This window comes from Dipteris shenzhenensis, chromosome 2 (genome assembly GCF_047967505.1).
Source record: "Dipteris shenzhenensis isolate YYH24624 ecotype China chromosome 2, Dip_SZ_1.0, whole genome shotgun sequence".
In the NCBI taxonomy this organism is placed as follows: domain Eukaryota; kingdom Viridiplantae; phylum Streptophyta; class Polypodiopsida; order Gleicheniales; family Dipteridaceae; genus Dipteris; species Dipteris shenzhenensis.
In genome coordinates, this window is record NC_141597.1 from 39,629,022 (window position 1) to 39,644,747 (window position 15,726).

General features: G+C 39.9%; 1 protein-coding gene across 1 annotated transcript; it reads left to right on the top strand.

Annotated features, from left to right (window-relative positions):
• The first annotated feature begins 1,815 nt into the window (after nucleotides 1-1,815).
• LOC147904748 (sugar transport protein MST3-like) lies at nucleotides 1,816-3,991 on the top strand. The gene is made up of 4 exons (XM_087392274.1): nucleotides 1,816-1,948; nucleotides 2,153-2,475; nucleotides 2,640-3,266; nucleotides 3,365-3,991. Exons 1-4 carry the CDS (start codon nucleotides 1,816-1,818, stop codon nucleotides 3,989-3,991), a joined length of 1,710 nt encoding a protein of 569 aa, XP_087248400.1.
• The last annotated feature ends 11,735 nt before the right edge of the window (nucleotides 3,992-15,726 follow it).

Here is a 15,726-nt window from a genome sequence, read left to right on the forward strand (position 1 = left end):
TCATTCCACTTATTATTAAATGAATTAGGATGCTAAAAGAACAGATCTCAAGGGAGAAGTTCATAGATTATAGCATTGCTCAAGAGATTAAAATTTGGTAGAAGTTTATGAATTGGGGGCTACCTTCAGCAAGATTTTCTTTAGTAGTCTAAGATGAAAGACTTGAGAGAAGATTACATCTGGGAGCTTCATATGCCTTTTGAGAAACCTCCCTTGATGTCAAAGGAGGACATCTATAATTCTAAACTTAGGGACATCCCCTCCTTAAAAAATGGTGGCATTCTCAAAGTGTGAGAAGGGGAACAAAACGACTATGTGGACCATTGTCCAGACCAAGTGAATGTTTCCTTTTCCATGATTGAAAACCTCGATGTCTTATTCTCAGAAGAGACATTGGCAATGTAGTGCTTATAAAAGCATATATTTAATACATTTCATACTGGCTATAATTGTGCTATTCACATTTGCACTCAAAACAATGAATTACTTTGTTAAGAGTCATATTTAACTTTATTAACTTGTGGATTCCCTTCCTCACGCGTTGCTCAACCCTCCCATCTCGCTCTCCCTCTGCTTCCATGTCCCGCCTCTCCTCTCCCCCCTACTCCTCTACTCAGCTAAGCTATCTCTCTCCCTCACCCTCTCCCTCTCCCTCTCTGGCTCCTCCCTTGCCTCTCTCACTCAGCCCAGGAATGCCTTTTTGTTGGAATGATGATTCTGTTTGTGTTTTATGCTTTCCACGCTTACTCCTCCCTTACCTCGCTCACTCCTCTCTACTACTCCAACCTCCCACTCCCGTCGCTCTCTCCTCTCCTCTCGTCTTCCAGTCCCTTCCCCCCTCTGCCTCGCTCCCTCCCTCCCTCTTCCTCACGAGGAGGGCGACGAATAGAACATTCTAGAAAACGCGTGTTAATTCCTTGTCCTACCTTTAATTTTGCCCATTAACTGATGTTAATTTTATGATTTAGCGCATTAATTCCTTGTCCTACCTTTAATTTTTCCCATTGCTTGATATTAATTTTGTGACATAGCCTCCCAAGGACACGAACTAATTAAGTAATATACGCATACTATCCATAGGGGCCCTAATTGTAGAGAATTTTGAAAACTTTGCTTGGCCTTGTACTCTAAGGACTAAAATGTAGGCGTTTAGTCTACAAAACGGACAAATTACATATTTTGACTTGGATGTGTGGAGGATGTGTGTACGAGTAAACTTTATTTTAAGAGAGAAGATTTGCTTCATAAACCATTTGCCAATATGGGTTCATGTGAAAGGGAGATGCGGAAGAAGATAAATGGTGACCATAGAAGATAAAATAAATGAAGACAAGAGAAACAATGGAATACGTGTAGGATATGTTTGATTATGCATGGGATTTCACGCCCTGGGCCATTTCCTCTCTTCATTGGTTGTCATCGTCGATTCTACAAAGCTCACCAGCTCTGATTATCCCATGGCGATAGTTGTTCTTGCAGGCCGGCATCCCACCTCTCTTCTTCCCTTCCATTAGTAGCTCGCTTGATCGCCCACTCTCAAGATGAGCCGTTGCTGCAAATGCTCAGCTTAATGCACTTTTGAATTGCAGCTCTACTAAATGTTTCAAGAAATTCTCGCACCTTGACCTGCGGCTTGAGGGTGGGCAATCCTCGCATACTCGATAAGCTTTGGAGCCGTTGTATAATAATTCGTTGCAAGCTTTGATCAAACCATTCATTTGAGGCTACAGATCTGCATGTAATTGGTTGCTGTTACGTACATCAGAACTCTCTCTCGCTCTCTCGCGCGCTCTCTCTCTCCGAGCCGGTGCAGCTATGGCGGTCGGAGGCGTGGTGTCGACTGGGCCGATGCGTGAATACGCCGGACGGACTACTTGGTTTGTTGTCATCACGTGTATCACTGCAGCCAGCGGGGGGCTGATCTTTGGTTACGACATTGGAATTTCAGGTCTGTGTAATCGTTCGAGAGCTGCCAGATTTTGTCTTAAATGAATGTTGGCATTTTCTCTTCACTCAAAAAATGATGAGCTGATAAATCTGTTACGTCGATCCCATAGATCTTATGATTCGCAACTCTGTTGTATGCCAGCATTTGATCTTCAGTTGAATCCCGCTTAAAGAGATGTTGTCTGGTAATTATCCTCACCTTCAGGTGGCGTTACGAACATGAACGACTTCCTCTTCAAGTTCTTTCATCATGTGTACGAGGAAAAAAATAGCGCTAAAGTAAACGATTACTGCAAATTCGATAGTCAAGTGCTCACCGCCTTTACCTCCTCCCTGTACCTGGCTGGCCTTGTTGCTTCCACCTTCTTTGCATCCTGGATGACCAGATTGTTTGGACGAAAGCCCTCCATGCTTCTCGGTGGCTTTAGCTTCCTTTGCGGGGCTGCTATCAACGGGTTTGCAGTGGACGTGGCCATGCTTATCATAGGTCGGATTCTACTTGGCATCGGCGTTGGTTTTGCAAATCAGGTCTGTGATCCTTCATCTCCGCATTCATCGTCTCTTGCCTATACAAAGTCTTGCAAGCCCTTACTTCCGGCGCCGCGATGGATGAGTCTCATTTTTAGCGATTTAATAAGTAGGATTTGTAGCAATTATCATAATCTCTCTCACGAATCTGCATCAAACTGCAGTCTGTACCAGTCTACCTTTCCGAAATGGCTCCCGCCAACCTGCGGGGTGGTCTCAATATTATGTTTCAGCTCGCCATCACGATCGGCATACTTGTTGCAAACATCCTTAACTACTTCACGAACAAGATGACTCCAAATGGTTGGCGTGTGTCTTTGGGTTTGGCCGGGGTCCCTGCCATCATCATGACAGTCGGCACTCTATTTCTGCCCGATACTCCAAACAGCCTTATCGAGCGCGGGCAACTCGAAAAGGGGCGAGCCATGCTCGTCAAGGTCCGAGGAACAAACGATGTGCAGGCTGAATTTGATGATATCGTAGAGGCCTGCAGGATCGCGAAAGCTGCGAAACACCCATGGCGTAACATCGTCCAAAGCAGATATCGACCGCAATTTATCATGTCGCTACTGATTCCCTTCTTCCAGCAGCTCACGGGTATCAATGTTATCATGTTCTACGCGCCGGTGCTGTTCACAACGCTTGGATTTAAAGACGACGCGGCTCTGTATTCTGCTGTCATTACGGGAGCAGTGAATGTCGGGGCTACCGTTGTCTCTATTGTGGCTGTGGACAAATACGGCCGTCGAACACTATTTCTCGAGGGAGGAGTTCAAATGTTTATTGCGCAGGTTTGGATTGAATTTGTACCAATCCAAGTCTTTCCTCTTAGTTGATATAAATTTAGTCTCCACTAAAACGATGTGGAAACAAATCTGGCTCTTTGCAGGTTGTGATGGGAGCTGTTTTAGGGGCAAAATTTGGTCTCAAAGGCGCACGCGAGGTCGACCAAACTACAGCAGTGGTCGTGGTGGTGATTATCTGCGTCTATGTGGCAGCCTTTGCGTGGTCATGGGGACCCTTAGGATGGCTGGTGCCGAGCGAGATTTTCCCCTTGGAGATAAGGTCGGCAGGGATGAGCCTCAACGTCTCGGTGAATCTTCTCTTCACGTTTGTGATAGCACAAGCGTTTCTGTCGATGCTATGCCATTTCAAGTTCGGGCTTTTCTTCTTCTTCGCGGGGTGGGTGCTGGTGATGACGAGCTTCGTGTATTTCTTTCTGCCGGAGACGAGGAATGTGCCGATAGAAGAGATGGTGCAGGTGTGGCGTGAGCATCCCTACTGGAGGAGGTTTATTCCTGCAGATGATCAAAAGAAGCTCAATACGGATGTGGAGCTTGCAGCCCAAGACGGAAGCAAAGCAGCGTTGATGAAACCTGAAGGAGGAGCAGCCGTTGACAGCCAAAGCGCAGCCGCTCAACAACCTGAAAAGTCTAGTCAAGCTTCGAACGCTGAAGAAACGTCTGTTTCTGAAGAGCCTGAGAAGAAGAAACTGCTAGCATCTTCGACGACGTAGTGTGAGCGTGCAGTCGATGGCCATGCATGGAAGATTGGTTTTCTGAAGAGCGACCTTAATTATTTTGCGGTCAACCTGCATGGAGCTTCCTTCTTATTATCTCGGTTTCAAAGAGGTGATCTGTAATTCTGTAATGAACTTGTCATACTCTGTACAGAGCCTCGGCCATACCTTGCCATTGTAATTTCTTGAAGGTTTTCACCTCCCGGGAGTTCACTATATGTAATCCAAGACCTATTTTATGTGTCAATATTGTATGATTAAAAGACACCCTTTTTGTATACAAATCTTTTAACTTTTTCCCTAAATATTTTTCAGATTATGATACGCGTCTCGCAAATCTAGCATCTTCTTGAACTTAGAATTGGCTTCCTTTCAATCCTCCTTGTGGGCCCATGGTGGGCTAATATCACTTTGAATCAATTCTTTGTGACTCTTTACAACCATTCACATCTCCCTTAATATCAGTGAACTTTCAATTTGCACCTCTCAAATCCCATGGAAAACTTAGGATGCAATTAATTGATCAAGAAAGTAGAAGTAAAGATGTCATTTTCTCTCAATCTATCTTAGCTTTTGTATAAACTATTCGAAACATTCACCTCTTGAAGAGTATGAGGTATGTGAACATGTTTTCAAAAAACAAAGACCCAAAAACATGAAAAGTATAGAAATTAGAAGCGATTTCTTTCTACCAATGTTAGCTTTTGTATGAATTACTGAAAATATTCACCTCTTGAAGAGTATGAGCTAGGTGAATGTGCTTATAATAAAAAAAGTAGAAAACCCTCAAAACATGAAAATTATAAAAAATAGAAGCAAATGTATTGTTGTTTTCCATCTAAATTTGTCTTTCTGTTTAGGCTCACAAGATTCAACACCAGTACAAGGTGTGAGAGCAAGTGTGTTGAAAGCTTGGGGTGATGGGCGAGGAAGAAGAAATGCAAATAGTGAAAGTTGTAGGTTGAAAATGATGGGGGAAATTATGTAGCCTAGCTTTTCTCCACTAAAGCATTGATATAAATGTCAAAAGCATGCTCAAAAAACGTCAAAATGAGCATAAAAAAAGCATATAATAGTTTCAAGCTAGATTTTGGATACTTTTCTTTATAATGTAAATGCCATTTTTCAATGTTTGTTTCAACACTATCATCTTCTATTTTTGATGTTTTATCAATGTTTAGATTGGTGTTTGTAACTAGAATCAACATGCATGTTCATTTGCATTTTAACAATGGAATTCCATACTTGGTGGGACTCAATGGCATGTTTACTTCTAGCACTTCTACCAATTTTTTGTTTATTTTTTAATTACAATCACTTCTATTCTAATAGAAGGAATCTTTTTTTTTGGCAGAAAAAAAAGTTTGTAATATATTATATCATCAAAGATATGATCAATACATAGTCTTTAGAGTAGAAAAGCCAGCCCCCTTGGGGAGAAGTTTCTTCAACAAAATGATTCTGACAAAAACTCAAGAGTTTGGAAACTTCTGAGTTTGTCACATAAGCTTAATTAAAAGATGGGTACCAATCAATCATCTGTATCATATGTACCATCATCAGTAAAGTAGTCAGAGACATATCTGAAACCCATATTAGATGAGTCCCCAGTATTGTCAATGTCATTAGAGGAAGCAACCTGAGCTTCACTGTGAAACTAATTCCTTCTTTACAGTTGGACGTTGGATCTGCTTAAGAAAATAAGTAAATTCAGTAGGAATTTCAATGGAGGTAGTGTTTTCCATCCCAAAGCATCTTTGTACATGGTCTTGAAGATTAGCATTAAATAGGGCAGCATCAGATCTGAACTGAGTTATCATCTCTGCAATTTTCCTTTGGTCCTGTGCATCTAATTGAGATAAAGTTTATCAGCATGCACATCAAGTTGGTTAAATTGAAATTTGTTTTTGGCTATGCAAATAAACCATAGTGTATGTGCTCTAATGGGTGCCCATATCTCTTGCTTTGTCTTTGAAGAGTCCCCTAACAGAATAGCGCATTAGGAAAAAAGGGAACTCATTTTGGGGCCTTGTAAGAAATTCACTATTTTCTTCTTTATCTCTCTTCTAAAATGTGGAAAAAGCAATAAAATACGGACATCTGTTAGTTTAGGACCATAGGTGTGTCACTCCAGGGAGGATAAAAAAAGTCATTTCAAATAATTGAGAAGCCGCTACATTAAACTCTCAATACAGATTCTCTCTCCATATAGATTTTGCATCTCTTTCGACGGCGGCCTCTCATTAAGAACCCATCATGCCATTTTTTTTAAAATATTTGAATGGTTACCACGAAAGATTAGATGAGTTTTATAAAAAGGAGACAAGATGAAGAACCAACCCTCACAAAATGGCTGCGTGCAACCATGCTGTTGAAGAAGAACCTCAAAAGAAGCGACCACCATTTACATATTAATTTAGAAGAAAAATATGCACTGCTACAGAAAAGAGGAAAGGTTCTGCTTGTGAATGATGAGCAGGTTTCTGACATATAAACTTATGGTGCGACGGACAAATTTACCCAAATTTTCCATTGAGAAATTCAAGCCCTCCATTTTCTAATCCGGCAACACTATTGAGGTTTGTGGGTGACGGGAACAATGGAATGTATGGATACATTTCGACTCAACATCAACTGCAGAAATGTACAAGACATTGTATGTCCGAGAAAGAATGGAGAAGGACCAAGAAATGTCGATAAATTCAAACTTGAAAGAGCAGTTGCAAAGGGAAATCGAAGAGCATTCAAAGACAAAGACTGAGCTAAGGAGAGCAAGAATGAAGAGAACCGTTCTTGGAGAGAGACAACGAAGCAAGAGAATTCGAAACATTGTGGAGTTGAAAGCTGGCACTGGAGGATGTAAGTGGAGAGTACAGAAAGCAAGGTAAGAGTATATCTTGTTTAGCCATTGTATTTGTATATGTGTGTCTATCTTGCAAGAAAATCTATAATATTGCAAAGTTTACTTGTTGTGGGGAAATTTTAGGACCTGAGAAAGAAAACATTTATCCTAATTTAATTCGTGTCAAACAAATGAAGGGTTTAGTCTCCACTGTTGTTGCAAAGAACATGATGGAGGAAAAGAAGTTTAAGAAGGTAAAACGTGAAGTGCTTGAAGACTTTGTATCAGAAAGTAAAGCTGATGTCATGAAAATTCAAGAGGCTCTTGATGTAATAGATTTACCATCAATTATCAAGAGTCAAGTCCAAGGACGCCATCTTCATGTTCCAAGGAAGGGTGATTTTCAAATTGAATGGCATATGGCAGGTGACCTAAAGACACTAAAGTGTATGTTCAATATAAGCAAAGGGGGTAACTCAAAATCTCCTTGCTTGTACTTGTAACGAACCAACACATATCCTAGATTCTAAATGGTGGAAAAGAGCACCCCATAGAGATAAAGTAGATAAAATTTTCAAAGCAGTTCTTGAGATTCCATTATGCAATGTTTGCATTTGTACATTGCATGCATTATGTAGAATAATTGAGAAACTTGTTTTCCTATATATTGGATTTGCATGGAAACTTTGCCCTAAGAGCAGAAGAAAAGAGGCACTACAATCATTAGAAGAAGTGCTATTAGAAATTGGTCTCCATGGAGGAGATGTACATATTACAAAGGATCTTAAAAAATCTACAAATGGAAAAGATGGATTGGCAAGAGATGTCAAGGCAGAAGTGTGGAAATGCTTAGATAAACTTTATGTTTTTTGTGACCAAGCCACCTTTAGCAAAAATGATCAACATGCATTTGAAGAAGCGGTAAAGAGTTTTGGAAAGGCAATGAAAGAGGCTTGGACAACATGTAACATCACTCATTACATGGTAAGAACAATATCCTATTTTTGTGCATGTATTTTTTAATGCAAACAATCTTAGTTTTATATATTCTAATGCCCACTTGCCTATGTATCAAAATAGAATATAATCTACAATCACCTTCCTTTCTTTGTAAAAGAATACAGATGCCCTGCAATTTGGTTCACACAGGGAATGAAGAAATCACACTACATGGCATGAAATGCATTCTTTAGACATACAAAACATTTTGGAGGAAAACAAAAAGCCAATAGTTTAAAAGAAGTGTTCCAGTGGTTCTATCGAGGAATACTACAAAGAATTCAAGCCAAGAAGAAAGTTAACACATCACAAGTTAAGCTAGCTTTCAAGTTGGCTCAAAAGGAAAGAAGGAGGTAGATTTTGGAGAACTCAAATGCAGCACAAAGACATGCTCAATGGAGACACTCAAAGATATTTGTAAACCACAAATGGATCGATAGAAGCCAAGTCCTAAACCTTGATCATCAATTGGTGTCATCAAATGTAACAATGCTTTTTTTTGCAATGACCAAAACTTGGATCTTTCATTCATAAGAAGTCATTTTATGCAACTATTGAAATATTTGAAATGTACTACATATATTTCTATTTCAAAATGTACATTGTTTTTGTCACAAATACACATAAACATAACTAAGGCATTCTAAACTGACAGTGTTCTCACAATTCAACCTTACTTCTATCTTGTAAAATATACGATGCCATATAGGCTATGCTTCCAATGGTTTGCCAACTTTTCTTGGAATCTTTGTTTTGACTTTGATTGGAGACCTTTTTTTCTTGAGCCAACTTCTCATCTTGTGCAAGAGTTGTTGTGGTTGTAGTTTACTCTTCAACTAATTTGTCAGGGGTTTGTCGGGAAGGGCCATGAAAGAAGGCTCTCGATTCCTAATGAGCTTATGATTCCAAGGAGAGGGGATTCCTCCAGCTCTAATAAAGGATCGTCCTCAATCCTTACTTCCTTGTCAACCCTACAAGATTGTGCAATAAGGGCAATTGCATGATCTTCTCTCAAATTAAGTAGGCACTGTACGTCACACAATAAGACATACTCTTTTCCCTCAATATTAAATGAGGGAAGAAAGAATGGGCACAGTGTAGTTAGACTTCTCAGCCTCAACATCATCCACTATGACATCATCTCTTAGGGTTCCATTTTTTAAGGCCCTTAGGTCCAATGCTACAACTGCAAGCTCTTCCTCTATTGGGTTGATCTTCTCTTCCACTTTTGGTAGATCTGACTTTTCCTCTGTTTCTTCTTCCTCATTGCTATCCTTTGGGTCCTTAACTGATTTATCAGCATAGTGTACATACATGGCAAATGCAAGTGCCTCTTCAAGTATCCTACAATTGCCCTTGTGTACAGTTCATATTCCCTTGTGGCAGTCTTCAAAACTGTCAAACACCTTGTGCATTTGATACGTCATCCTATTGTTTGCAGCAATGTCTTTGACATGTACAAAGTCTTGCTATTGACAACTTTTGATCCTTCAACTATAAGCTTGTGGAAGGATTCATACATCTCTCTAAGAAAATCCTTGTGTTGTGTAAGAAAAGATTGCGAATCCAGCTCCTTATTGAACATATCATGGTATTTGTGATAGTACATTTGGCATTCTAACTTCTATAAAAATTCAAAGAGCTGCAGTTGGGGTGACTCCTTTTTCTCCTTCTCCTTTCCCTTACCAATTGATTGTACACCTTTGTTTGAACTCTTGTCATTGGGATTTCTTCTCTTCATTGCATCATACAAAATCAAAAAATGAGTCTTACACATATAGCTAAAAAGAAACAGAAGCACTCATACAGAAATTCTTATCAAAAGATTCCTCCTCCTTTACAGCATAAGCTAAGAGATCAATGGTCTTCTTGACAGGTCTTGGTGCATCACCTGCATCACCTAGATGGTTAGCTCCTTCTCTTTAAAAGTTTGCAAAAAAACACAATATGACTGTCTTTATAATTAAATAGACTAAAATCACGTTTTCATCCCCACCTACCTATACTTGTGCAAAAGCCATGGAGAGAAAGGATACATGTACTTAAATATACAACAGTCTTGATCTACCTTTCCAATTTTCTTCTTCATCTATCTAATTCTACTACATCAACTAGTAGTCATCTGCTTCATCTTTTGAATTATCAAGACAACTATCTTGCAGATTCACCTAAAATTTCTCTGGACACATGGATGTGAGAAAGACTTCCTAAAGAGTGATTTGGATATCAGATTCAATTAATCATTCACCAAGTATTTGAACTATGCATAGTTATCAATGGCTTTTATGGAAATATTCATGATGGGAAGGGTTTAGGTTAATTGAGCAAAGAACTCAAACATGGACCAACTAATTAATAGGATTTTTAATTTAAAGTTTACTAGGCATAGTTTAATTACTTGTAAACTAGACTATAAAGTTTTTTTTTTTTGCATTTTCTATATTATTACATGGCATCATGGAGTAATACACAAACTCCTACATCTAACTTATTAGTAACAGTGGTGTATAGACGGGCATGTCAGGGGTATGCCTTCTTCTTTATGGGTTCTATCGAAGTGCCAAACACCCTTAATCATGTTATATGGTGTACACCTCTAGGGGTGCACTACTAAGAAACCCTAGGTATCACATGCATGCTTGTGCACATGTGTTGTGTGGTAATTACCAATCCAGAGGATCTCCAAAGATCCATAGTTCTGTTACCAATGGGCAAGTCTATTGAACTCGCCCACTCTTGATGTATTTTGCTTTCTTGATGTATTCACATCCTATCTATATATGCGATAGATGAGTGACTTAAAACTCACTCAATTGTTTGAGTCATTGTGCCTGCCTTTCTTTTTCTTCGCATACTCATGCTCTTCGTGTTAATTTTGTTTCCACTCAATGGTTATGGGCCCATGAACAAGCTCCTACTAAGCTGCATAGTCTTTACACTCATGCACTCCTCCGCCTCTGGTCACAACTTTATTTACCTGACCAAGCCCCACCCACAGCCTTCTTCCTAGTTTCTTTTATTTCCTCTTCCCCTTTTTTTTTTGCTTTTATCCAATGGCTCTCAACCCCATCACCCTCTTGAATGCCCGCATCCTTCAACATCTTGAAGGTCAGTCCAATTATGGATGCTGGAAATGGAAAATCCAGATGGTCCTTGAGGAAAAGGACCTCTTGTCAATCGTGATGACTGGCATGGAGACCGAATCCACCCTCATCTCCCACACTCCTTATCCCCAAGAAATCGATGGAGAATCATCCACCCATGTCACCCTACAGTCTATTCATGGAGCCAACGTCCCACCGCACACTCCACCCACTGCACCTTCATCCTCATAAGTCCTACCAGTCGAGCTAGCTTGTAGCTATGTTGGGTGGAATGCGACATATTACTGGGGACGTGGGTGCATTGGTGCTTGTGGTTGTGGTGGATGTAATGCAAGATATGACTAGGGGCATGGGTGCATTGATGCTTGTGGTTGCGACTATGCTTGGGGGCGTGGGTGCATTGATGGAAGGGAGGTCGAGGCAGCTCCTTTGCCTTTGTAACCTCGCCATGCATTCTTGATGTACGTGACCCTGGCATCTATAGTAGGACCCTCCCACTTTGTGTCACATGAGTTCATGTCTCAATCTATTTGACCGAGGCATTGGTGGCCCTCCATCGCTAAGTGGTACAAATACTGGTCTATAGACTCTACTGTGAAAACATCTGGAAATAGATCATGCAAGGTCCTCCCTCCAAGCTCTGCCATTGTCCTGACCAAATTTTGTACACCACTTTCACCATTTTGGAAAGCTGTCTCAATGATGTCCTGATCAACATTCATTAAGAAGTGTACATTCTCATTTTTCAGCACCTTCCTCTGAGACTTTGTGAGATCAGGTTGTTGATAATTCCTCTTGTCACTTGCGTGAGCCATCTCATATGCAGTAAGCTGCAACACAGAATTCAAAAAGAATTCAGTGCCAAGTGCAATAAGAAAATCAATGCAAGCAGTCTAAGAAATGCAAGCAGTCTAAGAAATTACTTAGGTATAATCTCTCAACTCAAGCTCAAGCCTCAAATCATGTAACATACTATAGAAAATCAAAACACAAAAAATGACCTAGGTATAACCTAATCGTGGACTTCACCATCTAACACTAGGCTTCAATTGCAACACACAACTATCAAGGGACAGTTGAGTGCCAGACTAAGTGTCTAAAAGCACATCGCATGATTTCTAACTTAGGCTATAACACACAACTATCTGGGGACAGTTGAGTGCCAGACTAAGTGTCTAAGACAACGTCGCATGATATCTAACTTAGATTGCAACACACAACTATCAAGGGATAGTTGAGTGCCAGACTAGGTACTTGAAGACATCTCTAAACTTAGACTATAACACAAAACTCTCAAGGGAGAGATGAGTGCCATAATAAGCATCTATGAAAACATCGCTAAGCTTGGACTGTAACACACAACTCTCTTATGAGAGATGAGTGCCAACCCAAGAGGTCCTGCAAACAAACATTTTTATACAAACTGAGACTGCAACACACAACTCTCTTAAGAGAGATGAGTGCCAGTCTCAGGTAAAAGATAATTATTTATATTATAATTAAAATTGCAACACATGACAAAAACAGACTGCAACACACAACTCTCGCAAGAGAGATGAGTGCCAGCCTGTCTATACACATAAATACAATACAAAATAAAAATTAAGCAATTTGAAAAGACTGCAACACACAACTCTCCTAAGAGAGATGAGTGCCAGCCTTAAACAAAAAAAGAGAGAGAGAAATATTGATTACTAACGAAAGACTATAACAAAAGAAAGGTACAGTAAGGTACCTATGACGAGAGCTGGTAGGTATGGAAGTAAGTAACAGCTCAGTAACAGGTAGTAGGTAGGCAACCAAGAGGTGGTAGGCAGGCAAGCGGGTGGCTCAAGAATATAGCTAGATGTATTCGTACAAATACTAAAAATAACAATTGTTTCAAATTTATACTATGTTTATTCATACGAATAACATCGTTTATTCATACAAATAACCTATTCGTACGAATAAATTAGGAAAAATCGTTGGATTCGTTTTAATTCGAGAAAATTGTGATTTTTTGCGTTTTTTAGAATCGAAAAAAAAAATCAAGCAAATTAATGCAACTTAGGATGACACACATTGGTACCTTGACTCCGGGGCAAGCTTCCATATGTGCTTTGACATCAATGCCTTCTCATCATATCGATCTCTTCCAGGAGGGAAGAACATTGTCATCGGGGACAACGGGTCAATCATTGCCATGGGCACAACTTCCGTCGATATCCACTTACCTCACGGAGAATGAGGTATCGATAATTCACAATGTCTTGCATGTTCCAAAGATTTCCAAGAATCTTATGTCTATTGGCATTCTTCATCAACGCGGTCTTGAAGTCCATTTCAAGGGAGGGCATTGCACCTTGTTGCATAATGGGGCTCCATACGCTCACGGCACACATAGTGGCAGGCTCTATCGACTCAATGCCACCATTTCCTATCCTCACGCACCTCACCATGCTCTTGCATCCATGGCCAAGGCAAATCACGATGTCCTATGGCATCGTCGATTCGGCCACACCTGCACCAAAAAGCTTGAAGCTATGGCAACGTAGAGTCAACTACAAGAAAATCAATGAACTCTGATAGTGTGCTAGCTGCATCTTTGGAAAATATCACAAGGAAGCATTTTAACAAAATCCTGACAACTGAGCCTCCTACCCTCTTGATCTTGTTCATTTAGACATCTGCGGCCCGATTCAGATACATTCACTAGGCGGATCCAGGTACTTTGTCACCTTCATTGATGACTACTCTCGGTATATCTACATCTCTTGTAACATCTAATCATGATTTTAATGAAAAAGAAAAATATGTGGGATAGGATGGGACTGAAACAAGTACCATCTTGCCCCACAACTTTGATTTTCGCTTCTGTTAAAACGTTGGTATATATTGATGCTTGTACTGACACTACAGTGTCGGTATATACTGATGGCTGCACTGATGCCCACACCGACACTGGTGACCATATGTTATTGATGGTGATACTGGCCTCCTCACTAATAGTTTCTTAGAAACATATACAATGACGGAATTTTTTACACTTTTCACTTGGTTAAAAAAGAAAAATTCTTTGTATTTAGAGTTGGTATCGATGTCAAAAAGCGGCCCATGTCTTGTATTGAAACTGCTTTCATGGAAGTTTGAAATTTGTATTTGCATCAAAAAGCAAGTTAATTTTGACCATCAAGGGAACAATACCAATGGCAAACAATAATGGAGCCAAGGGACACCCATGTCTGACTAACCTCTTCAGGGCATAGTTTACAACAGCTCCCCCATTAAGGCCTAGGATGGCAAAGGTATTTTCAAAGAGTGTGCCCACCATTTTAGCAAATTGAACACCGAAACCCAAGTGAGATAGCACTTGAAGGATGAATTCCACTGGACATGGTCCTATGCCCTATCCAAATCAATGCCCAAGAATAGAAAGCTTTGGCCAAATGTTGCCACATAGTCAATAGTTGTAGAGACATTCGGTACTCTTGAAAATGCCTCTAGATTTGATGAAGTATGCTTGCTCTTTATCCACAACTATAGTACATATTTACCTTATGCTCAAGGCAAGAACTTTTAGCAATGATCTTATAGGAAATTTTGAACATTGTTATTAGCCAACAGTCAAGTCCAAGCCTCACTTATCTTTTGGGAAAGAGCTTCACAAGCCTACAATTACGTCCTCTAAAAGAACACCTCTCCCAAATGCATCATTAGCCATTTCAACCAATTTTGCCTTTAGCATATCCCAAAAGTGTAGGTAGAACTATGATGTAAAACCATTTTTCCCAAGTGACTTTTCCTTACCCATACAAGAAAGGGAATTCAACAATTCCTCCACCATGATTGGCCTGGCAAGCAAATTCCTTTGAACATCTGATATCTTATTCAAGCACCCTGAAAGCAAGGAATGCATTTTCCCAATCCACTATATCATCTCTGATGCCCTTTGTCCCAACAATACTTCTCAACTTAGATTGAACACATCCACAATGTGCCAATAGTCAACAATCAACTTACCCTATCTATTCAACACCGCGTCAATCAACTCCCTGATGTGTTTTTTTAAAATTGACTGACAAAAGTTTGAGGGGAAATCCTCCAGTGATAACCACTGTATACTTCTTTGAACTTGAGCCTCCTCGACTTTCTAGAGCTCTAGATCATGGATGGCACCTTCCATGTCAGATAACAGAGTACTTATTATGGCATCCCAAATAAGAGAAAGATCCAATTCTATCTTCAAGGTTGTATGCATATGAGCCAAGCAAATTTCAAAGTTTCTTCTATCAATTCTCTCCCCAATGCCTCGTTCTTTGTCTTTAATATGGATAGATTGAATGTCCTTAATTTAGTGAGAAAAAAAATCCAAAGTTCAGATACCATGAGCAAATATGGAGAGAGGAGAGGAGAAGAGTGGAGATGAGGAGAGAGGGCACAACTAGAGAGCACAACACAAATGACTAATTGTACACTAGATTTAGTTGAAAATGTAGAATATATACAAACCCCTTTAGGGTAGGGTTAGGGTTTCTTACCCTTTCCTTTATAGCACTCTATTGAGTTAGTGTTATGCACATATTGAACCCATAATTTTTGAGCTTTAAGTGTAGCTATGCCCATCCATTCCTTGAATTTGGAATGTTTGGAGAATGTTTGAGATGATCCAAGGGCAAAGGGAGATATTTCTCAAGGGAAGGGGAAAAAATAAAGTCTTTATACTTGGAATTCAAAGTCAACACCTTTTGTTTGAATAATTGATAAGAAATAGAATGAAGAATTGAGTCAAATGCTTGATTGAAATG

Bases quoted from the DNA above. Each gene is read 5' to 3' on its own strand.
- LOC147904748 (XM_087392274.1), top strand. From the start codon at position 1,816: ATGGCGGTCGGAGGCGTGGTGTCGACTGGGCCGATGCGTGAATACGCC. The intron at 2,476-2,639 runs GTCTGTGATCCT...ATCAAACTGCAG, and splicing joins GCGTTGGTTTTGCAAATCAG to TCTGTACCAGTCTACCTTTC. The intron at 3,267-3,364 runs GTTTGGATTGAA...GGCTCTTTGCAG, and splicing joins TTCAAATGTTTATTGCGCAG to GTTGTGATGGGAGCTGTTTT.